At 39.8% G+C, this 18,382-nt stretch overlaps 1 protein-coding gene across 1 annotated transcript in view; it reads left to right on the top strand.

The window, feature by feature from the left end:
* The window catches only part of faf1 (Fas (TNFRSF6) associated factor 1), a 151,436-nt gene that overhangs the window by 3,421 nt on the left and 129,633 nt on the right, over nucleotides 1-18,382 (top strand). Inside the window, exons 2-3 of the mRNA XM_088927333.1 lie at nucleotides 8,573-8,641; nucleotides 16,043-16,089. Coding sequence (XP_088783459.1) covers nucleotides 8,573-8,641; nucleotides 16,043-16,089 — 116 coding nt within the window. The remainder of the gene's footprint in view (nucleotides 1-8,572; nucleotides 8,642-16,042; nucleotides 16,090-18,382) is intronic.

Genomic DNA, 18,382 nt, shown 5'->3' with positions numbered 1-18,382 from the left:
TTTCCACATTATTGTGCAGAAGGTATTTCAACTATTCGTTCATGGAAGCCATTGGAAGTAAGAAGGGTTTGTTAAATATGAGGCAGGTGTTTTTTAATGTATGTGATGGGATTTCTGTAGATAGAATTCAGCTAGTGGAGTAACTTAGTTGACGTGCAGCAGCTGTAACACATTTCTGTTGTGCTGAATTAGCTAATCCATTACCCCAGCGTACCAGCATAGAAGGATTTCTTATGCTGAAATTTTCCTTTGCAGTTGCTTTCATTAGCCTGCTTGTATCTGATTTTTTTATTTTAATTAGTAATAGACTGCAGACAGCCAGATAATGCATATTTATAATATATACCTCACCACTTATTTGCTACTTTTGTTGTTGTTGGCTTCCTTTGCTCACCTTATGAAAGATTGTATATGGAAAACATATGCACAGGCAGTTCTCTGCTTGAAAGTCAAGGTCTTTTTGAGATGAGATCTCTAGGCTCTGTATTCATCACCTATGCAGTCTTTTTGTTGCTCTATAGTTTTAAAACTTTTATGTCCTTATTTATTCAGACCTTGTTAAATTTTTAAATACGTTTCTTTCAGTGGAAGTTCATGCAGTACTTATATAACGTTGAAGGACAAAATCATTACTGCTAGGGTTGGTATCTTCCTGTTGGCCACTTGTATTTCTGAATGACAGATGATGGTGAAGGCTTCTGGGCAGAGCTTACAGTTGGCACATTTGTGCCTGTTGCTTACTGGCTGATGTAACGGCTTGACAGAGTAGATAATTATGTGTAAAAATTAGTCACTTTGGAGTGTGACTTTGAGAACCCATGGCTCAAATTAGAGCCTGTCTGGGACAATAGTAGATATTAGATTTGCTATTACTAGCAACATTGTCAGAAACACTTCCATCATCAAATGTATTGAAAGAATTAGCTATCTCTCTTTGCATGTCAGTTTGTAATTGATGTGTAGAAGACAGGAGGGAGTGAGGGGTTCTTTCAAGGTTAGTTTGAAAGTCATGTCCAGTTCTTTTACACCAGCCAGGCTAGGATAAGCGGTCTGAACTTTTCATATCCTTAATGTGCAAGAAAACAGCTGAGGTACCCTGTTTCAGATGTCACAGGCCAAGAATTAACTCCTCAATGTGCTCTATCTGTTTGTTTGAAAAGTGGTTTGGAGGTTAATTATAATCTAACATAGGATCAGAGTGAAAGGGACAGTTTGATTGGGAAAGTACTGTATGTTCTCCACAGTAAGCGATGGGCAGTTTCCCTAATTTTTGTCCACAGTTGAAAATCAGGCCGTTACCTTTGTAACCTGACTGACTGTGAGACTTGCTCTCTGGGTACACAGAAATCAGAATGGCTTTCTGGCTTAGCACTGCCTTGTTTATGAAAAAACATAAATTAAAGCAGCCTTTGTCTCAAAGTCGGGGAAGTCTTTCTTTCCTCCTCAAGAAACCATTCTCATTTCATGCTAAGACATTGGGTTCTTCATGGTGGTATCTTTGCAAATGTGAATGAGCTGTTAGTAAACAGTTTTTCCTGCTGATCTAGCAAAGAAAGCTGTTACTGTAGAGGCCTGTATTTTTAACCAGCAGAATGACACAGCTGTTTATGAGGTCAACAACTGACAGCTTAGCTTGCATGGAACGTGCATGATCTTGTGCTCAAATGAGAATTCTAAGGGACAATAGGACATTACTGAGGCTTTTCCTACTGTCATTCACATAACACATGATTTAGGGTGGTGTTTGTGTTAGGGTTGGTTTTTTGTTGAGGGTTTTAGGTCGAAATATTTCTGGAAAATATGAAACAAAGCCACTTCCCACAGATCAGTATGGCCTACAGTAATATTTTACAGGGGAGTCAGGTTTTTTTTTTGCAAAGTAGGCCGTAATCGCGTCTGAATAAACTATACAAATTATTTGATATACATTTGGGGTTATATATGTGGAATTCTATAATTTGTGTTCCGGCTTGTGATGGTAAATGTCTCTAGTCAAACGCAAGGAAAATTCAATGCAATTTTCCTCGAATAATCCATCATTCCTGCGTTTTAAGGTTGATGGATTTAAATTCTTTCTTACTCGTACCCTCCCCAGGTTGAACAGGCAGATGTACTGTATTTACAGGACCATTTTCATTCCTAGGGCGAGTCTCTCAAGCTGGGTCGAAAACAGCCCTGCAGGGTTTCCAGTGTTGAAATGTGAATCCAGCAGGATTGAGCTCGCCCGAGCCACATCACAAACACAGCCGTTGCTTCTTTGTGCTCCTCACATCTCTGAACACGCAGCCGCCATCGCCACCATGAGTTCTTGTGGGAATGTGAAAGTTGAAGTGGAGTGACACGATGTTGCCAGCCCCTTGTCCGTAATAAACGGGCCTTCTTTAGCACACAGACACACACAGAATAGTGCACAGCAACAAAATGAAGAGGGAAGGATTGACCACCGTGCTAATTAGATAGAGCCTTGTTGTTGGACCATGGACACTGATCTATTTCGTCCTCTTCTGTGTTCAACCTGGGAGGAAAACAATAGCCTGAAAGGATCATAACTAACCCCAGGATGAAAATCATCCCGCACTTTGAATGTCAAAAGAAACGGCAGGTAATTTTGCTGAGTCGAAAGTAAAAAACAAAGTGGGAAAGGGTCTCCTGTCTAATAGGGCCTAGAAGGATTTCAGCTGTTTGCACTGCCCCAGGGGTATCTTAGGATGCCAGTACACCGCAAGTGCTCTGTTCTGGGTCTGCTTATCTTACAGGGATTTCCCTTGGAACCTGACAGCAGTAAGATCTAAGGCAACCACACACAGACAGTTCATAAAATCCGTCACTGTACGTTCAGCTCCCTCCCTCTGAAGTCCTTGTACCTTTGAATGATAATGATAGTTTTGAGACTGGTTTAAAAACATGCATGCTGGGCTTGCCTTTATATCACGTTTTCAATCAAAACAGACCTGTAGCATTTTCAGACTTATTCTTTTGAGGTGTTCTGGTTTGCCCGGCACCTGTGCTTTCAGATTTCCTTTTGCTTTGTCTCTTATTGCGGTTCTTGTGTTTTTCGAAGGTACTGCACACCACTGGTTCTTCTTGGGCACTCAGCGTTCTCTTTAAAGTTAAGATAGAATGAACTCGACACTGAATTTTACAGCGTGGACGGCTGCTCTACTGTCTTTTCTTTTTCTGCTGGGAAGGAAAGCAGGTTTGAATTATAGTCTTTATTTAAGAGTCCGTTTGGGTTGTGTAGATTGGGCAGAGCCCCCAGTCAGCCTTATTTCAGGAGTGCTGTGCAGATGGAAAACTTGGCAGCTTTTACACTTATCTGTTGAATACTTTATTTTACCTTCAGTTTTTTTTCTCTAAAATAATGTAGAAATCAAAGCTCTGGCCTTAGTTGTGACTGACATTGAGTGCTTTTTTATCCTATTTGTATGTAAAGCATAGTTCAAATGAATTGTCATTGGAGCTGTTGCCTTTTGGAATCAGTATTTTTCCCCACACACCTGTAGCTGTTTAGGTCTGCATTTGCCTCTCTCACTCACAAACTGGCCAGATTTCAGTAGTTCTATCAGGACTGGGAAACGGGAGACTTTTTTAACAGTTTGTTTTTTCTCATGAATTAAAGTCTGATTGAGTATTTGCAGTGGCTAGTCTACAGACCATACTGTCCATCCTGTGATGACCTTGCACTGCTTTGACTAGAGACAGAACATTTGCAAATGTGCGAAGACCGAAGTGAAAAGTCTGTAGAAGTGGCTGTTAATGTAATTTAGAATGCTTTCTCGAAATAAAATGAGGACTATATCAGTGGTTTTGCATTTTGCTTACTTAGCGGTTCTATAGTCATGCCCCAGGCTCATCAGAACACCTTTCTTTCTTTCATTTTGATGCTGGCTACAGGTGGAGTCTACAGCTTCCCCTCCCCCCTCTGAGGGCATGGGGTTTAACATTAAGTTCTTTGTTTAGTTCTAGGTCATTGGTTCAGGCACGGGGAGGAACATTAATGAAAAATATCACACTTTGCAATATAGGGTTTCAGAAGATGCATCGCACAGACATTATTTTGTCAGCTGCTGGTCATGGGAGGCTTGGTTGTTGAATACTGTTAAAGGACCATTTGCACTGTTCCACCAGTGTCTGGGGGCTTTATTTGGGCTTTCATCAGTGCCTGACATGGTGCTAGCAGCATTGTGCAGGGAAACAACAGACCTAGAAACTGACCTGTAGCGTTAGTCTGGAGCTAGAAGCAGACAGCGTGGTCTTTCATTGCCTTTTGCTATAAGAAGCTTTTTTTGGTCCAAAAACAGGGCTTTTGTACAGTTATTCGACCTATTTGAACATCCGTATTCTGAAAATTGTGTACTGTGGAAAAATGACATTTGCAAAACATGTAATGAGGATCAAAGGAAGGATTAAGCAGTCTTTTGCGTATGCTGGCTATCTTGGCTACGAATAGGAATTACACTCTTGTGGGCGGGTACTGTCGTTGTCTGTGGTATGGAAACACAATACAATATGTAAGTCTTTGATAGCGGTTGCAATGGTTTGTCCTATTTGTCCGTGTACCACAGTGCACAGCTGGTTTGTGTTTTGCTGTTGATTTTAAAGACGTCAGCTCTGTTGACTTGGTCATTGTCTTTGGGAATTATGGATACTTGGATCAAGTCTTCTGTGTTCAAGTCTAAAATGGTTCAGTTCCTTTAGCTTGAAATTCCTTTAATCTTCCTTTAAGCCTAGAAATATACAGTGCCTTGCAAAAATATTGAGTCCCTGTAACATGTTTTCAAATGTTGCTGGATTACAAAAGATGCTTGCACATCTTATTCCTTTCAGCATTTTTAGTACAAACTCACAAGCTCAGACAGATGTTTTTTAAGGACAAACTTAGTTATTTGTCAATAGATATTTTAAAGTCAAAAACTGAAATATGCTGCTTGTACGAGTATTCGGACCCCACACATTAATATTTGGTAGAACCACCATTTGCCACAGAAACAATAGCAGTAGCCACAGTAGCTTTATGTCTTTTGTGGTAGGTGCCAGCTTGGCACACTGGTTTGGAGCGATGTTCACCCATTCGTCTTGGCGGATTCGCTCCAGCTCTTTTTTTGTTTCTCGGACAGTGCTTGTGAGCCATTTTTCAAAGCGTGCCACAGATTGTCTGTGGGTTTGAGGTCGGGACTTTTTGCTGGGTCTCTCCTTTTTGCTCTTGAGCCGCTCCAGTGTTGGTTAGGATCATTGTTCTGCTGGAAGGTGAATATTCTCCTAAGCCTCGTTTTTTTTTAGCAGACTGAAACAAGTTCCGTTGCAGTATTTCCATCTATGTTTCCTTCAATTCTAACAGGATTCCTTGTCCCTGCTAATGAGAAGCATACCCATAGCATGATGCAGCCACTGCAGACATAGTGTTTCTCAGGGCATAGGTAAGGTTAGATATGTGGCACACACAGCGCTTTGAATTTTGGCCAAAATGCTCTATCTTGGTCTCATCTGACCACAAACCCTTTTCCAAGTCTTAGCTGTATCACTCTTATGTTATCTGGCAAACTCCAGATGGGCTTTTAGAGGATTGTTTTTAAGTAACGACTTCCTTTATTGCTACCCTCTTGTACAAGCCAGTGTTATGCAGAGCCCTTGATATAGCTGATTGTTGCTCCTTTACTTCACTCTCAGCCACTGTAGGTTTTTTATAGTGATTGTTGGCCTCTTAGTGGCCTCCCTCACAAGTCTTCTTCATGTTCCAGTGCTAGGTTTTGGGGAATGGCCTTTTCTAAGCAATGTCTGGGTGGTGTGATGCAGCTTCCACTTGATTATTGAGCTGGCAGGCTCACTGGGATATCCATACACTGATAATATTTGTGTATTTATCACTTTAACTCTAACTTCTTCAGATTGCTCTTTAGTCCTCAATGTCTGACCAATGTTCCCTAAACAGACTGGGGTTTTTACCAGAAAATGTATCGGTCACTTCAGTGGTGTACAGGGCACCACTTACTCATTAGAGTAATTTCTTTCACCTGTGTAAATTTAGAGCTACCAAAGCACAGGGGTCCAAGTACTAGTGCAAGCAGTATATTTCAAGTGTTGACCTTCTTTTAGATATCTAATGACAAATAACTAATTTTGTAGTTCTTGTTTCCTGGATTGACTCCAGAGCAGCAAAATCTTTTTTGCATGTGGAGACCCTATATAGTATTCTTATTGCATAATCCAATTTAAATATTAAAGCTCTTGATTTCAGTCCTGTGTGTCTACCTCTATGCACAATCATTTTGTCTGGCTTGTTTACCCTTTCCCCTGTGTTGTCTAGAATAGTGGTTTCCAACTATTTTTGCTGTGTACTCCAGATCTATCAACACTGAGCGCCCCTTTATCAACAGTTTTGATGGGTGAGCCTGTTTCTTGATGCATAGACCTCAGTGGCTCTGTGCTTTCATCCCTATGAGTGCAGAGAATCCAGAAAATCTGGCTCGGGAACACCTTAGTTTTTTTCACGCCAGAGTCAGTACCAGCACCCCTTATCTGTACTCTTTGCAATTAATTAACTAGTCCTAAATCCAAAAACATGCATTTTCCTGAATGCATATTGCCTGAAATTGGAGAATTAATCTTTTAGGAGACACCATATCAAAAGCCTTTTGCAAATCTAAATACCTCATTGTATTCTGTGTGTCCATTATTGTTGTTGCTTGTTCAGAGAACTCAAAGAAAATTGGTTAGATGAGATCTGCCTTTTCTGAACCCAAATTGACTGTCCCCTGGGATCTTATTTACTTATTGTAGGGGATTCTTTGCTGGAGTTTTAGCATTTGTTTATATAATGGTACGTGTAGTAGGAGCTGGAGGGAAATGAAAGAGAACCTGTGACTGGAGGGCTGGTGTTGTATCGGGGAGCAGTTGTATGAAAATGCTTTGCACATCTGCTGCCTGTGTGCTACACTTGTGGTGCTATGGAGAGAAATGTGTACATTCAGCAGTTTCACCTTGAACGACCTTGCATTTTTCTGCACTTGCAATAATATTTCATTTCCACTTTATAGAGGTGAATAAAATCATAATTGACTTCTAGTTTTACTTCTGGGCTACTGCTCAACATTAAAGCTCTTTAGATGTGAAATGGGCTCAAAATCCTGTTTTGTCTGACATAAAGTTTAATTTTTGTTTTGTGTGGGCAGTGTTTTAATGCTGCCTGTCATTGTAAAATTTTCAGCATGAACTGGATTGTTTTTCTGACAGAAAAGTGGGTAACCAAAGCTTATTGACAGCAGTGTTACCTTTTTGATTTAATCAGATTTCAGAAGATAGGCCAGGCCTGGTCTTGGGGCCTGGGCAATTTTCCAGTTTCTTGGAAAACTGGGATGGGCAAACCTTCAAGATAAACCAGGTGGATGCTGCAGGTGGTGATGGTCGACCAGTAGGTGGCACTGTTTCCCCTGAACCGGAATTTCCAAATGAATACCACAGCATGGTGACTTGAGATGTAAAAAAAAAAATCTAATGACCTCTAAAGTTATTTAAATGAAAATAAAGAAAAGGAAAAGTTATAAAAATGGTGGCTCAGTAATTCCTGTAATGAGCAATGTCAAAACAAGGCTGTTGAATTGCTTGTATTATGTAATCACAATAGGTTTTTTCCATCATTCCAATCACGCATTTACCCGCAATCTGTGGTGCTTCTTCCACCCAGATGTAATGTCCACTCTACTGATTCCTTAGTAAAAGTGTGCATGCTAATAATACAGTAGGATCTCAGCATTAATTTAACATTTAAAATACACTTGTTTGTAATTCTGTCTGACTGACGGACTCATGAATGATAGAAGAGCAGAGCAAGATGAAACTGAGCTGGAAGCTGTTACCCGCAACTTTCAAGTTTAGCGGCGCAGCAGACTAGAATCATGACATAAATCTAGCTAATGAGTGAGTCTCCCCCTGCCCACTATATCCAAATATGTACTACCTAGCACCCGCATCTCAGAGTGGTCTTGTTTTTATATTGCAACGAGTCCTCCAGGTCCTGTGTGGGCTGTGTGGGGAATGACAGGCTGGAGACGACTTTACAGGCTCACTGACAGTTTCATTGCCCGTTTCATTACAGTGGGGCTAATCATGGAGGCAGAGAGAGAAAGTGTGGGCTGGACACAGAGGAGGGATTCATCTTATTTTAACTGATTATTATAAGTTTGGGATCACTGTTGTTTCTTTTAGTTAATCGGTATTATTTTAATTAATATAATGCTAATTATATCTTAATCACCTTAATTATCATATAAGGGAAGATTGTTTATGCTTTTTAACAATGCGTACTATTTACTATAGAATACTATGCATTGGTATAGGTGTGGACTTCGTTATATGCAAATTTGGCTATTTGCAATGGTTCTCTGTACCGAACTCTTGCGAATGTCCAGACCCTACTGTACAGTGCTTGAGTTCATGTATTTTATTGCTCAATCCCGAACACTCTTCCTTCATAACTTGGCCATCTTGTGCAACTCGGAAGCTGAATGTTGCAAAGTATTGCACATGCAGTAGATCGTGACATTGATGGCAACATTGTGATCTCTTGTCTTTTCAGGCTTGCACTGGCATTGACAACATTGCAGAAGCCATTGCCCTCCTGGAGCTGAATAACTGGGATTTAGTGGTAAGTTAACCTCCCCCGTTGTGCCTCCCACAAGAAAAGAGGAAAAAAACATAACGCCCGCCGCAAAATAATCTTTGAACCATCCAAAAACAATATCAGAACCTTCCAACAATGTTTTGGTGTTTAGAAGGAGTCCCATTATGTGTTGTAACAGAGCCACTAATACCCAAGATGTTTTAATGTGACTGAAGCTCTGAATGAAGCTTTTGCACTGGTGCTCTAAAACTGTGGTTTAATGTGTGTTACTCACTAACGAATAGGAGTGCACTGTATGGGAATATTTGGACTGTGTTCAATTGCTCTCATAGAACAGGATAACAATGAAATAGCTGTCATAGCTCCCTCTATTAATGGCTGCACTTGAAAAGTCTTTTCAGTAAAACGTAGCTTCCGAAGCACATTGACTCTATCGTAATACAAGATTTATGCTAATTGTAGTAGTTAAAAATAGAGAGCTGTGCACTCAGAATGCTATGTGAACTTCTCCCAGATAGGCAGTGGGGTTGAGTCTGAAGTGTGAAAGGAAGGAATGTATATGGCTCACATGAACACAGATGCTGCATGTTGTGTGCTAGGTTATTATTGTTATCAGTTCCTAAGGCACACCTCTAGTATAACGTGATGACACGAATGGATATGTTCCATTTGGGTAAAAATGTAAAGTCTTTTGCAGACTTCTGGAACCGCTTTTGAAGAAACCTGTGAATACTGTGCTACTTCACAAAATGATCTAGGCTTGCATGTATTTCCACAAAATCAGTTATGTGATGGAACAATACTCTTAAAAAGAAGATTTTAAAATAGAGCTTGGGGGTGCAAAAGTTCATATGTTCCTCCCCCATATTTCCCGTTAAAACAGGGCATCTTTGTTATTTAACTCAGCATCAAATAACATTGCAGGAACCTGTGCCTAAGACCAGTTTTTGGAGTGTTTCTAAAGACTTAACAGTTGCTTCCTATGGTTTGCTTTTTGTTAATGCAGAACAAATTGCAGGCAAATTTGTTATTCTGAGTTAATATATAATAATAGTAGAATGATGACTGTTAGCCTGGTGTGATATTTTGGTATATCATTATTCAAAGGTCTTTTTGATAACAATGATAAGAACTGAATAATCTAGCATCAAGTAGTTTGCAAAATTCCTGCAGGACCAGATTTTGCTTTCTCCTGGTGTTTACGGTGGCAGATTCTGTGAGTGGTAAGTGGTTTCTGGGGCAAGTTGGGTGTGGTTTTGGAAGGGAATCTCACACGTGCTTATTCCAATCTTGTTTTGCCTCATTCAGCCTCTATCCTAAAATAGAGGAAGATATAAATTGTGCCAAGTGTGTTAAATGCATTGCACTGTTAGTACAGAAGGTACCTAGTAAAATGGGCATTGACAAATGACATTGTGTATATTAAGCACTGGCGAGACATGCAACATGTTTATCTACAGTTGACCAATGAAGTGTTAGGTGCAAGCAACTGTAGTACAAACCCATCTCTCACAGATCAGTACAGATAAATCACTTGCTTTGTCTACTGCCTTTGCCACTAAGGGTTTTGATTGGGGATCTATGCTCTTAGAATGAAACTATGATGATCTGTGCTTAAGTACTGTAGACAACGTTTCTACAAATATTAAATCATATTTTGAGATTGCTCATTTGAGGTGTTCAGTTTGAATTTCTTGTAGTGCACATATTTTCACCGAATATGAGGTTTCAACACCAGGGGACAACAGATCTTACTGCACTGCAACAAGATCTTGCTAAGAGGTGGGAGCTATGACAATATGCACCATGTATTGTGACATAAGCAGAAACTGCTTTGAAAATAGGATTTCAATTCTATTCAATTCTTACACATTTTAAATATCTCCGATTACACTACTATATTCTCTTTGTTTATATTTCAATTATTGCTTTTGTTGTGCTAATATAGTGTCATAACAATGAGAACAACATTTATAAGAAATAAAATGTTCAACCGGAAGCTAGTGTGCTGAAGTAAAAGCAAATAAATTTCCTTTTTTTATAGTGTTCTCTCCTCCCATCATCCTAGTCTTTGCTGTAGAATGCTTTTGCTCCAATAGATAAATATACTGTATATACTGTAGACTTTCGTAACACCTGCTCAGCTTTCCTCTCGAGTCCTCTAGAGTCATTGCTTTTCCTGGTCTTGGAATACTGAAAGAACTGTAGACTTTGAGATATTTTTCCCACCCAAGTTCCAAGTTCTACACCATGCACTCATTTACAATAATGTGACAAGTACATATAAAATACACTGTGATCAAAATGGTACCATTATAATTTCTATTGTACTGTATATCACCTGTCACATCTGAACTGCAGTGATGTTTTTTTTATTACCTACCTCTTTCTTATCAAATAGAAGATCTGACAAGCTGTTTAGTCAAAATCGTTTGACAAGAGTCAAACACGGATATAACATGAAACATACAGTAGTGTAAAAAACGTTTTTCATTTTTCGTTTTATAAAACGTGTGTCATAGAATTACATTAGTTATTTTGCTTTAGCACTTGGCAGCTATCAGCTGTACTAATTTGTTTGTGTTCACTTTTCATCCATAAAAAAAGTACAGCTGGGAGTTAACTGCTTACATGTGCAATAAAAGGTCATAGCCATTTATGTCTGCACTGGAGGAGTCAGGTGTAATGTAACCAAGTGAGGGTTCTGTTTGAAGCCGAAAGCTCTAATAAGTTATACAGTACACATTGGTGCAGTGTCCCATAGTTGCTGAAATCCTGTCACCTTGAGACAATTTTATTACTGTTTTGTTGTTTGGTGTGACAGAGGTTCTCGCAAGCAAACCCATACAGATTACCGATGACACAGCTGTGTGTGGTTGTGTGAGAGTGGTAGCTGTGCTAAGGAGGCTTTATTACTCTTGCGAAACCAATGAAAGAGCCTTTAAAATGAAACCCTCAAGCTCGATCCTCCACCAGACTCCACTTTACTGTGATCTCCTGAATTTACACATGAGCACATATGATGTACTGATGTTTAATATTTCAATTATTTTAATGAGTGAAGTTGATTATTTTAATAAACTAATTTTCTTGCTGAATAATAATGGAATGAAATACATGCTTTGCAGTGACAGTAAGGGTACACTCAGCGTGGTCTGTGACCTGTACTACCAAACTCTTCCTGTATGTATACCAAGCTCAAAATGAGCCTCAGAATTCACTATGAAGAGTCGGTTTTGGTTAGGGAAAATCACATTTACACGTAGTATCCAAACCCTTTTTGCAGCCCGGCACAGTCTGCTTCACATCTGGACCAAATTGGAGTTTGTAATTGAAAAGAAAACACAGCTTGTCGTGACAAAATGCGGCGCTGCTCGAAGCGAGAGGTTACACGAAAGACTTGCTTGTTGACGATTCCGCAGCTGTCGGTTTATTTCTCCCAAATGGGGGGGAGACGGGACCCTTACAAAGCTGCGTGTTCTTTCTGACAGAAGGTACGAGATGTCAGTGTGTGGGGGAACGGGGCATTGCTGAAATTACACTTTTTTTTTTTACAAAGTAACTCTTTATCTCGAAAGGCTTCTATATTTAGCTGCCAGCAGTTCTCCTGCTGGCAGGGTTTCAAAGCAAGCAGTGCAGTAGGAGCAGTGGTTAGGCGCACCTGTAAATGTGATGACTTGCAGTTCCTTTGCGGTGCCGTTAGGTTGAGCACGTTAACAAAAAGAACTCTGTATGGGGGACAGGACAGCTAACAAGTGCTCAGGGAGGGCCCCTACCCTCCGAACCACCTGCAGGTTTAAGATTTCGGGCAGGTTGGGTTGGAGGTGGTGGTGGGGGGACAAAACAATAACCCCAACAGAACCACAAGATTGTGCTTGTCAAAGCTCTGTTTTTTTGCAGGTGTGATACATTTTTAGTTTTATTGATTTTAGGAATTGGGCTGCTAAACAGGGTGCTGGTGTCATAGTGCAGTAATGCCCAGATTGTCCCAGAAACATTCCAGCTGAGCTCAGGAACCGCTGGCCTCTAAGAAAGCAAACATAGCTTTGAACAGACCTTCAGTGCCCCTGCTCCTTCCTAACCTTTTCTTCTTTAATTTCGGAACCCTGTCTCCTTTACATTCTCAGATGTTAACAGGTTTCCTTTTTACAGTCTATAGTCATTGACCGACTGCAGACGCTTTCTGCTGTGTTGGTCTGACTTGGACCGTCCCTGAGTGAGGTTGGCGTTGAGTTTAGTAGAAGCATTTCTCAGTTATACATCTGAAAAGCTTAGGAAACCTGTCTGGTGCGTGTGAAGGTGCACACTTGGCTCTGAAGGATGGGTCATGCCAGGGTCAATAAATAGCTTGAGTGTTTCCAAGAAAGTGGGTGTTCCAGTTTCTTGGTGTAGGCAGGGTGGAGTGGGCACCCTAAGGAGCAACCTGGGTTTCGATATTTCTCACAAATGCAAAGGCTTTGACCATGCTAACCTGTTTGTGGTCTGCTGAGCTGTCGTGCATCAGATATCTACAGCTCTGCTCAAAGGCTGTATGATTGCTTATGAAGACTGTGCAACTTGAGGTTACAATAACATTTCTCAGAACTGAAGGGTTATTATTAGGCAGCTTTCAATTGAGAGGACTTGTAGGAAGCAAGTATCTGTAGTAGATTTGACAGATATGTTTTACGTTGACAATGTAAAAACAACCTCTTTTTGAATATTTGTTGCCTGGTTGGTAAAGATCAGTGAGGAGCTGTGTCAGCATGTATTGACTGCAATGGACCCTGAAGAATGCTCAACAGCCAAAAACATTTTCTTCTTTCGGCTTTTCAGTGAGGAATTAACCTTTACTTGTTCCAGAATAGTTTCCATTTAATGGGCTCCTTTTATTCAAAGTCAAGTTAACTAGTACCATTCCACTATAATTAGGTCTTTTAATAATGTGGTCTTTAGCAGTCATTTTCCAGAATATTTTGAAAATCAGTATGCTTCCATTTAATCACGATCTGCATCATTCTGTGAATTTCCTTTTCCAAGTTCCATGTTTCTTTAAATGGGTCCATTAGCCTTTTTTAAGTTGTGCAGTGAGATATCTCCCTTCGCCTAATCAAAGAGAGAAAATTCAGAATGGCCATACCTTTTTCTTATGAGTAAGAGTTGAGTAGCTTACTGTAATTTAACATTTTCTCAAAACACAGTGACAGAATGATGTGGTTGTTGGGTAGGAGGAAGCATATTAGAAGATTCCAAGTGCACTCGCAGTCTGTGTGGTGGTCTTTTCCGTTATTAAGTTATTTTCGCTGCAGCTGAGATCTGTTCTGCTAACATTCTGGACCAAGATGCTTCAGCTTTTCTTTTGTCACATAAGGCAGTGCCTCGAGCGGTTTTCATTGGAGGAGTCTTCGAAGATCGTTAACCATGTCTTTTCGTCATTGTCTGGGCACCAGTGCCCACACAAGCCTGCTTGGAATCCTTTAGATACATTCCTCATTGAAATAAACGAGTTGGGGGAAAAAAAATACACAAATAGCCCACTGTGTTGAGTTCCACCCATTAATAACATCTATACTGTATTGTCCGCCTCTTGGAATAACCGTAATGTGAGTCAGTCTGGTTGATTTATTCTTCCATCATTGAAGTAAAGTGGTTTCCCAGCCGACAAGCAGGACAGAAAGGCGTTTCTGTTAGCTTGAGAGTTGTAACGTTATGCAAATAGTACCGTTAATTCCCGCCAAGTTATTACTGTCACAGGCCACAGAGAACAATGTGGCCACTTGGTTGCAGAAATGAAAATGTCAAGTGAACTTTCAACAGTGTGGCTGCTCAGACAGATCCTCTCGAGATTTCAGGTTTTTTCGGAGTAAGACCTAGGATCACGAGTGAAATGTCCCAGCACGAACACATGGACAGTACTAAAGCACGTCCAAAATCCTCCTCGTTCTGGCATGTTTCGAAAATTGCCATTGATTGATCAGCCGAGACCATAAACTGAACTTTCACCTGCAAAATCAATCTTTAGAGCTGCTGGGGGCACTTGTTCTCTGGCTTACTGTGTTGTAACTTCAGTGAACACGTACCTGTAGAGAATCTAATTTCCAGGAATACACGTTCAGCACCTTTCTCAACTTCAGTCAGAACAATGTGTCAATTCAACAAGCCAATGTCATCATATGTCTTGGATTGCCTAAACATTTTATGAATTTGACATGAAATGGTCCTATATACATAATGTACTAAAATCACTTGATTTAAGATATTAGATGAAGTAATTATGGTTTTATTCCTTAGGCTTTGGTTATGACATGAGTTTGGCATTTGTACAGCTGTTTCTAGCATGAAAGATTCAGGTGCATGTCAATCAAGTCTGCATAAATGATCATTTCCTTATGGGCCCATTTTTAGCTTAAACAGAAGCTTGTTGCACATGGACATTTTGGATTTTCCTCTATTATATCTGCACACTAGCTAAAAGAACAGTAATGCTATTTGGAAGTGATTACTGCTGATGTGACTACTGAATTTTGCTGGTCCACCGCTAGATTAAGATCTGACGATAGTGGCATGACAGCATGCTGCTTGGCTAGGATTGATGCAGCAAGTCTTGAGTCACATGTGTTACGTAGGGACAAACATTACATGGTGAAAGATCAGGGGATTATGTTGACATTGCGTTGCTTTAGCTAAATGCAGTGCAGACTTTTCTAATTGTGGTCTTCATGGCACTGTGCAGGGTCATTTCCTCCATCGGCAGCAGGCTGACTGCTAAATTTGGCATTAATGGGACCCTGAAAATTAATCTGACTCCACCAAAACTATATTACTCCCTTACCCAGACCTAAAGCAACCTTTGATGGTTCCCCTCAGACAGACACACTTCTGCATGGTCCCATGAGACGCAGAATCACTTTTCCTTTAGAAAACGCCATGCCTTTTGAGTTTCAGCCCTAGAAAGGTACACAAGTCTAAGGGTAGTGCAAAGAGGACACATAAGCAATAAACATTTTCTGCAAGCACATTACAGCCTCTCATAATGGGAATCGGTTAATTGCTTTCATAAAGTGATTTACTGAAACCTTCAAAAGTAATGAGGTACTGATGTAACAGGACTCAAAAGGCATGTTTCACAATTTGTTTTACCGATTTGTGTATTTTGCCATTGAATAGATCATCTTGAATGTTATGGCTTTGTACTGAAATGATGTGCCTTTTAAACTTTTTAGCCTTTTTATACGTGCACCATTTATTGTTTTGAAAGACCATAGCAAAATGCCTCTTCACAGGATTTACTACTCTAAACACTGATATTCATTGAATGTGTGAGCTGTGCTTGCCCCATTGAATTCAAGTCTCTGTAATCTTGTTTTGGTGACAAAGTTTCTTCATCTCTGCATTGCCAACACAAACCTGGTGTGATAAGATCTGCTTTCTTTTTTTTCTCCACAGGCAGCTATTAATGGAGTGATTCCACAAGAGAATGGCATCTTGCAAAGGTAATGATCAACTGCTAATGACCCTTTCTGTAGGTCTGATTGAACTGCTTGTCAAATAGTCAGGGATCTATGAAATTTTCAGGTGATTTAAATATGAGTCATCAACACTGCAGTCTAAACCCCATTAGAAACTGAAGCTGAGGATATGTAATCTTCACATAAGATAGTGTCTGCTTATTTCAGTCTGAAATTTAAGTTAATCAAGATGTTGTAATTCACATTTTCACAGCCCCATGAATAGGAATTCAAGTACAGTGTTATCTTTTTACTATCAGTTGCGGAAAAACTGAATGAGCTGTTTTTGATAATGATTTATTGAAGAAAATGATTTGCAATCGTAGCAGCTGTGATTGGTTTTACATTCATTAAGGTATGCTTACTTTCAGTGTGGATAAACTATAACTGCAAGCCTGGGTGTTTGGTTTATACTTTGGCGTTTTGGTTACTGGACCAGCTGTGCTGAAGCCTCAGTAGTGACGTGTAAATTGGAGAATGATTAGTGCCCTTAGCAGAGGGCTGAGTCACTGTGGGACACTAGGCATCGGGGGATATTCTTGCCTTTTGACACATTTTTGAAATCTTCATTGTCAAATCCAGCTGCATCATAAGACATGTAATTGTGTGTTTTGTGTAAAGCAGCGTTTGAAAATGTTGGATAAGAACACTCCAGCAAATTGAACTATAAATTCATAGCACTTGGGGTCAGCACATAAAAGCATATCATTTTCCAACAAGTGGTAGCCAATTAATCCACCGTTGGCTAATAGCGAAATGATCTGTGGCTTTTATCATGTCTTTTCCTAAAGGAGGGCAGGGTAACTGCTTCAACCAGCATGACTAGTCTCAACTTGTAACATACCCTCACAACCCTTTGTGTAAAGAAGTGACTCCTGTTCTCAGTCATAAATGCACTTCCACATAGTTTTCACTTGTGTCCTCTGGTTTGTATTTCACAGTTCGGTTGAATTAGTTGTCTATTCTGAATTTGGATGTCAGTTGGAATTTGGAATACTATAATTTAATCAGTTACCCTTATTTCTCCTCTGGTCATGATTGTTTTAAGTGTTTTCTTTTAGCCTGTCAGTGTAGGTTTAAAAGCCATGAAGCTTTTGTAGTGGTGTACCATGGTGATGAAAAAGTCTTGTATTCTAATAGAGGACTTTCTAGTGTATGGTACAGTTCGAACATAACATCTGTTATTTCAAAGACATGTCTTTGTCCATGTTGTATCCCTGTTTGTGTTTTTTATTTGCGTCACATTAAATACAATAAAAAAAGTCAAAATAGACACGAGGCTTTCTTTGAGATCAGTGGTTCCAATCTTATGATTATAATTTTGTCTGCTACTTGTTTGCATTGTTAACTTCTGTTGCTTATTTTTGCAAGGCAATCATGGATTAAAAAGGGTTGTAGGTCACCTGATTTAACAGTTACTTTCTTTTCACCAGAAGGCTCATAGCTTCATTCTTACATAAACCAGGTGTCAGTGTTTAGACTGAGATTCACATTCCCTAAACTTTTAGGTATGCATTTCTATTTTGCAAAAGCACCATGCTTGCTGTAACCTACATTAAAAACCTCCATGTTCAGTTCTCCTTTGAACACATTCACTTCCGGTTATTGGTGTTAGAAGAAGTCAATTGTTCAAATGAACATTGAGTAAGACCTTCCCACGTGTGTACGTTTTTTATGAGACATGTTTTCAGGGGGTGGAGTTGGATAAAAGCAAAATGCAAGCACTATTCTCATGTAATTTCCATCTTCATTCAAAGCATTTGACCTGAACCATACAGCCTCTTATCCTTAGAAGCTGTTCTCTGGAATCGGAAGTGCAATAAAGAAAGACGGTAGTAGTGTTGAGCTAGTGGTTAGGGCTCTGAACTCATAACGGAAAGGTTGTGGGTTCAAATCCTGGGTGGAGCACTGTAGTACCGTTGAACAGGATATTTTACACAGATTCCTACAGTTAATTGCCCGGTTATAAAAAGTAGCATAAGTATAATTTGCTTTGGATAAATGTTGGATCTAAATGTTAATTTAGATTGGAATTTAATGTTAATTGGAATTTGCTTTTGGATCTAAATGTTAATTGTAATAAAGCACCTTTTTATCTCCTTTGTATTGGTAATGCAAAGCAATGTTGTAGGCAGCAGTTTTGACGCGTCTGTAAAAGTACAAATGCATGTCTCAAGAACTACAATCAAGCGCTTTAGTAGATTGCCCAGAATCACTTCTGCCTTATCTTGCATTGTCTCTGTAAGTCAGCACGTGAGGAACTTGCGCAATGACACCC

The sequence above is a fragment of the Atractosteus spatula genome, chromosome 11 (assembly GCF_055471065.1).
Source record: "Atractosteus spatula isolate fAtrSpa1 chromosome 11, fAtrSpa1.hap1, whole genome shotgun sequence".
Taxonomy (NCBI): Eukaryota; Metazoa; Chordata; class Actinopteri; order Semionotiformes; family Lepisosteidae; genus Atractosteus; species Atractosteus spatula.
The sequence above is the reverse complement of the archived record's forward strand: the minus strand, read 5'-3'. Positions and strand labels throughout refer to the sequence as shown.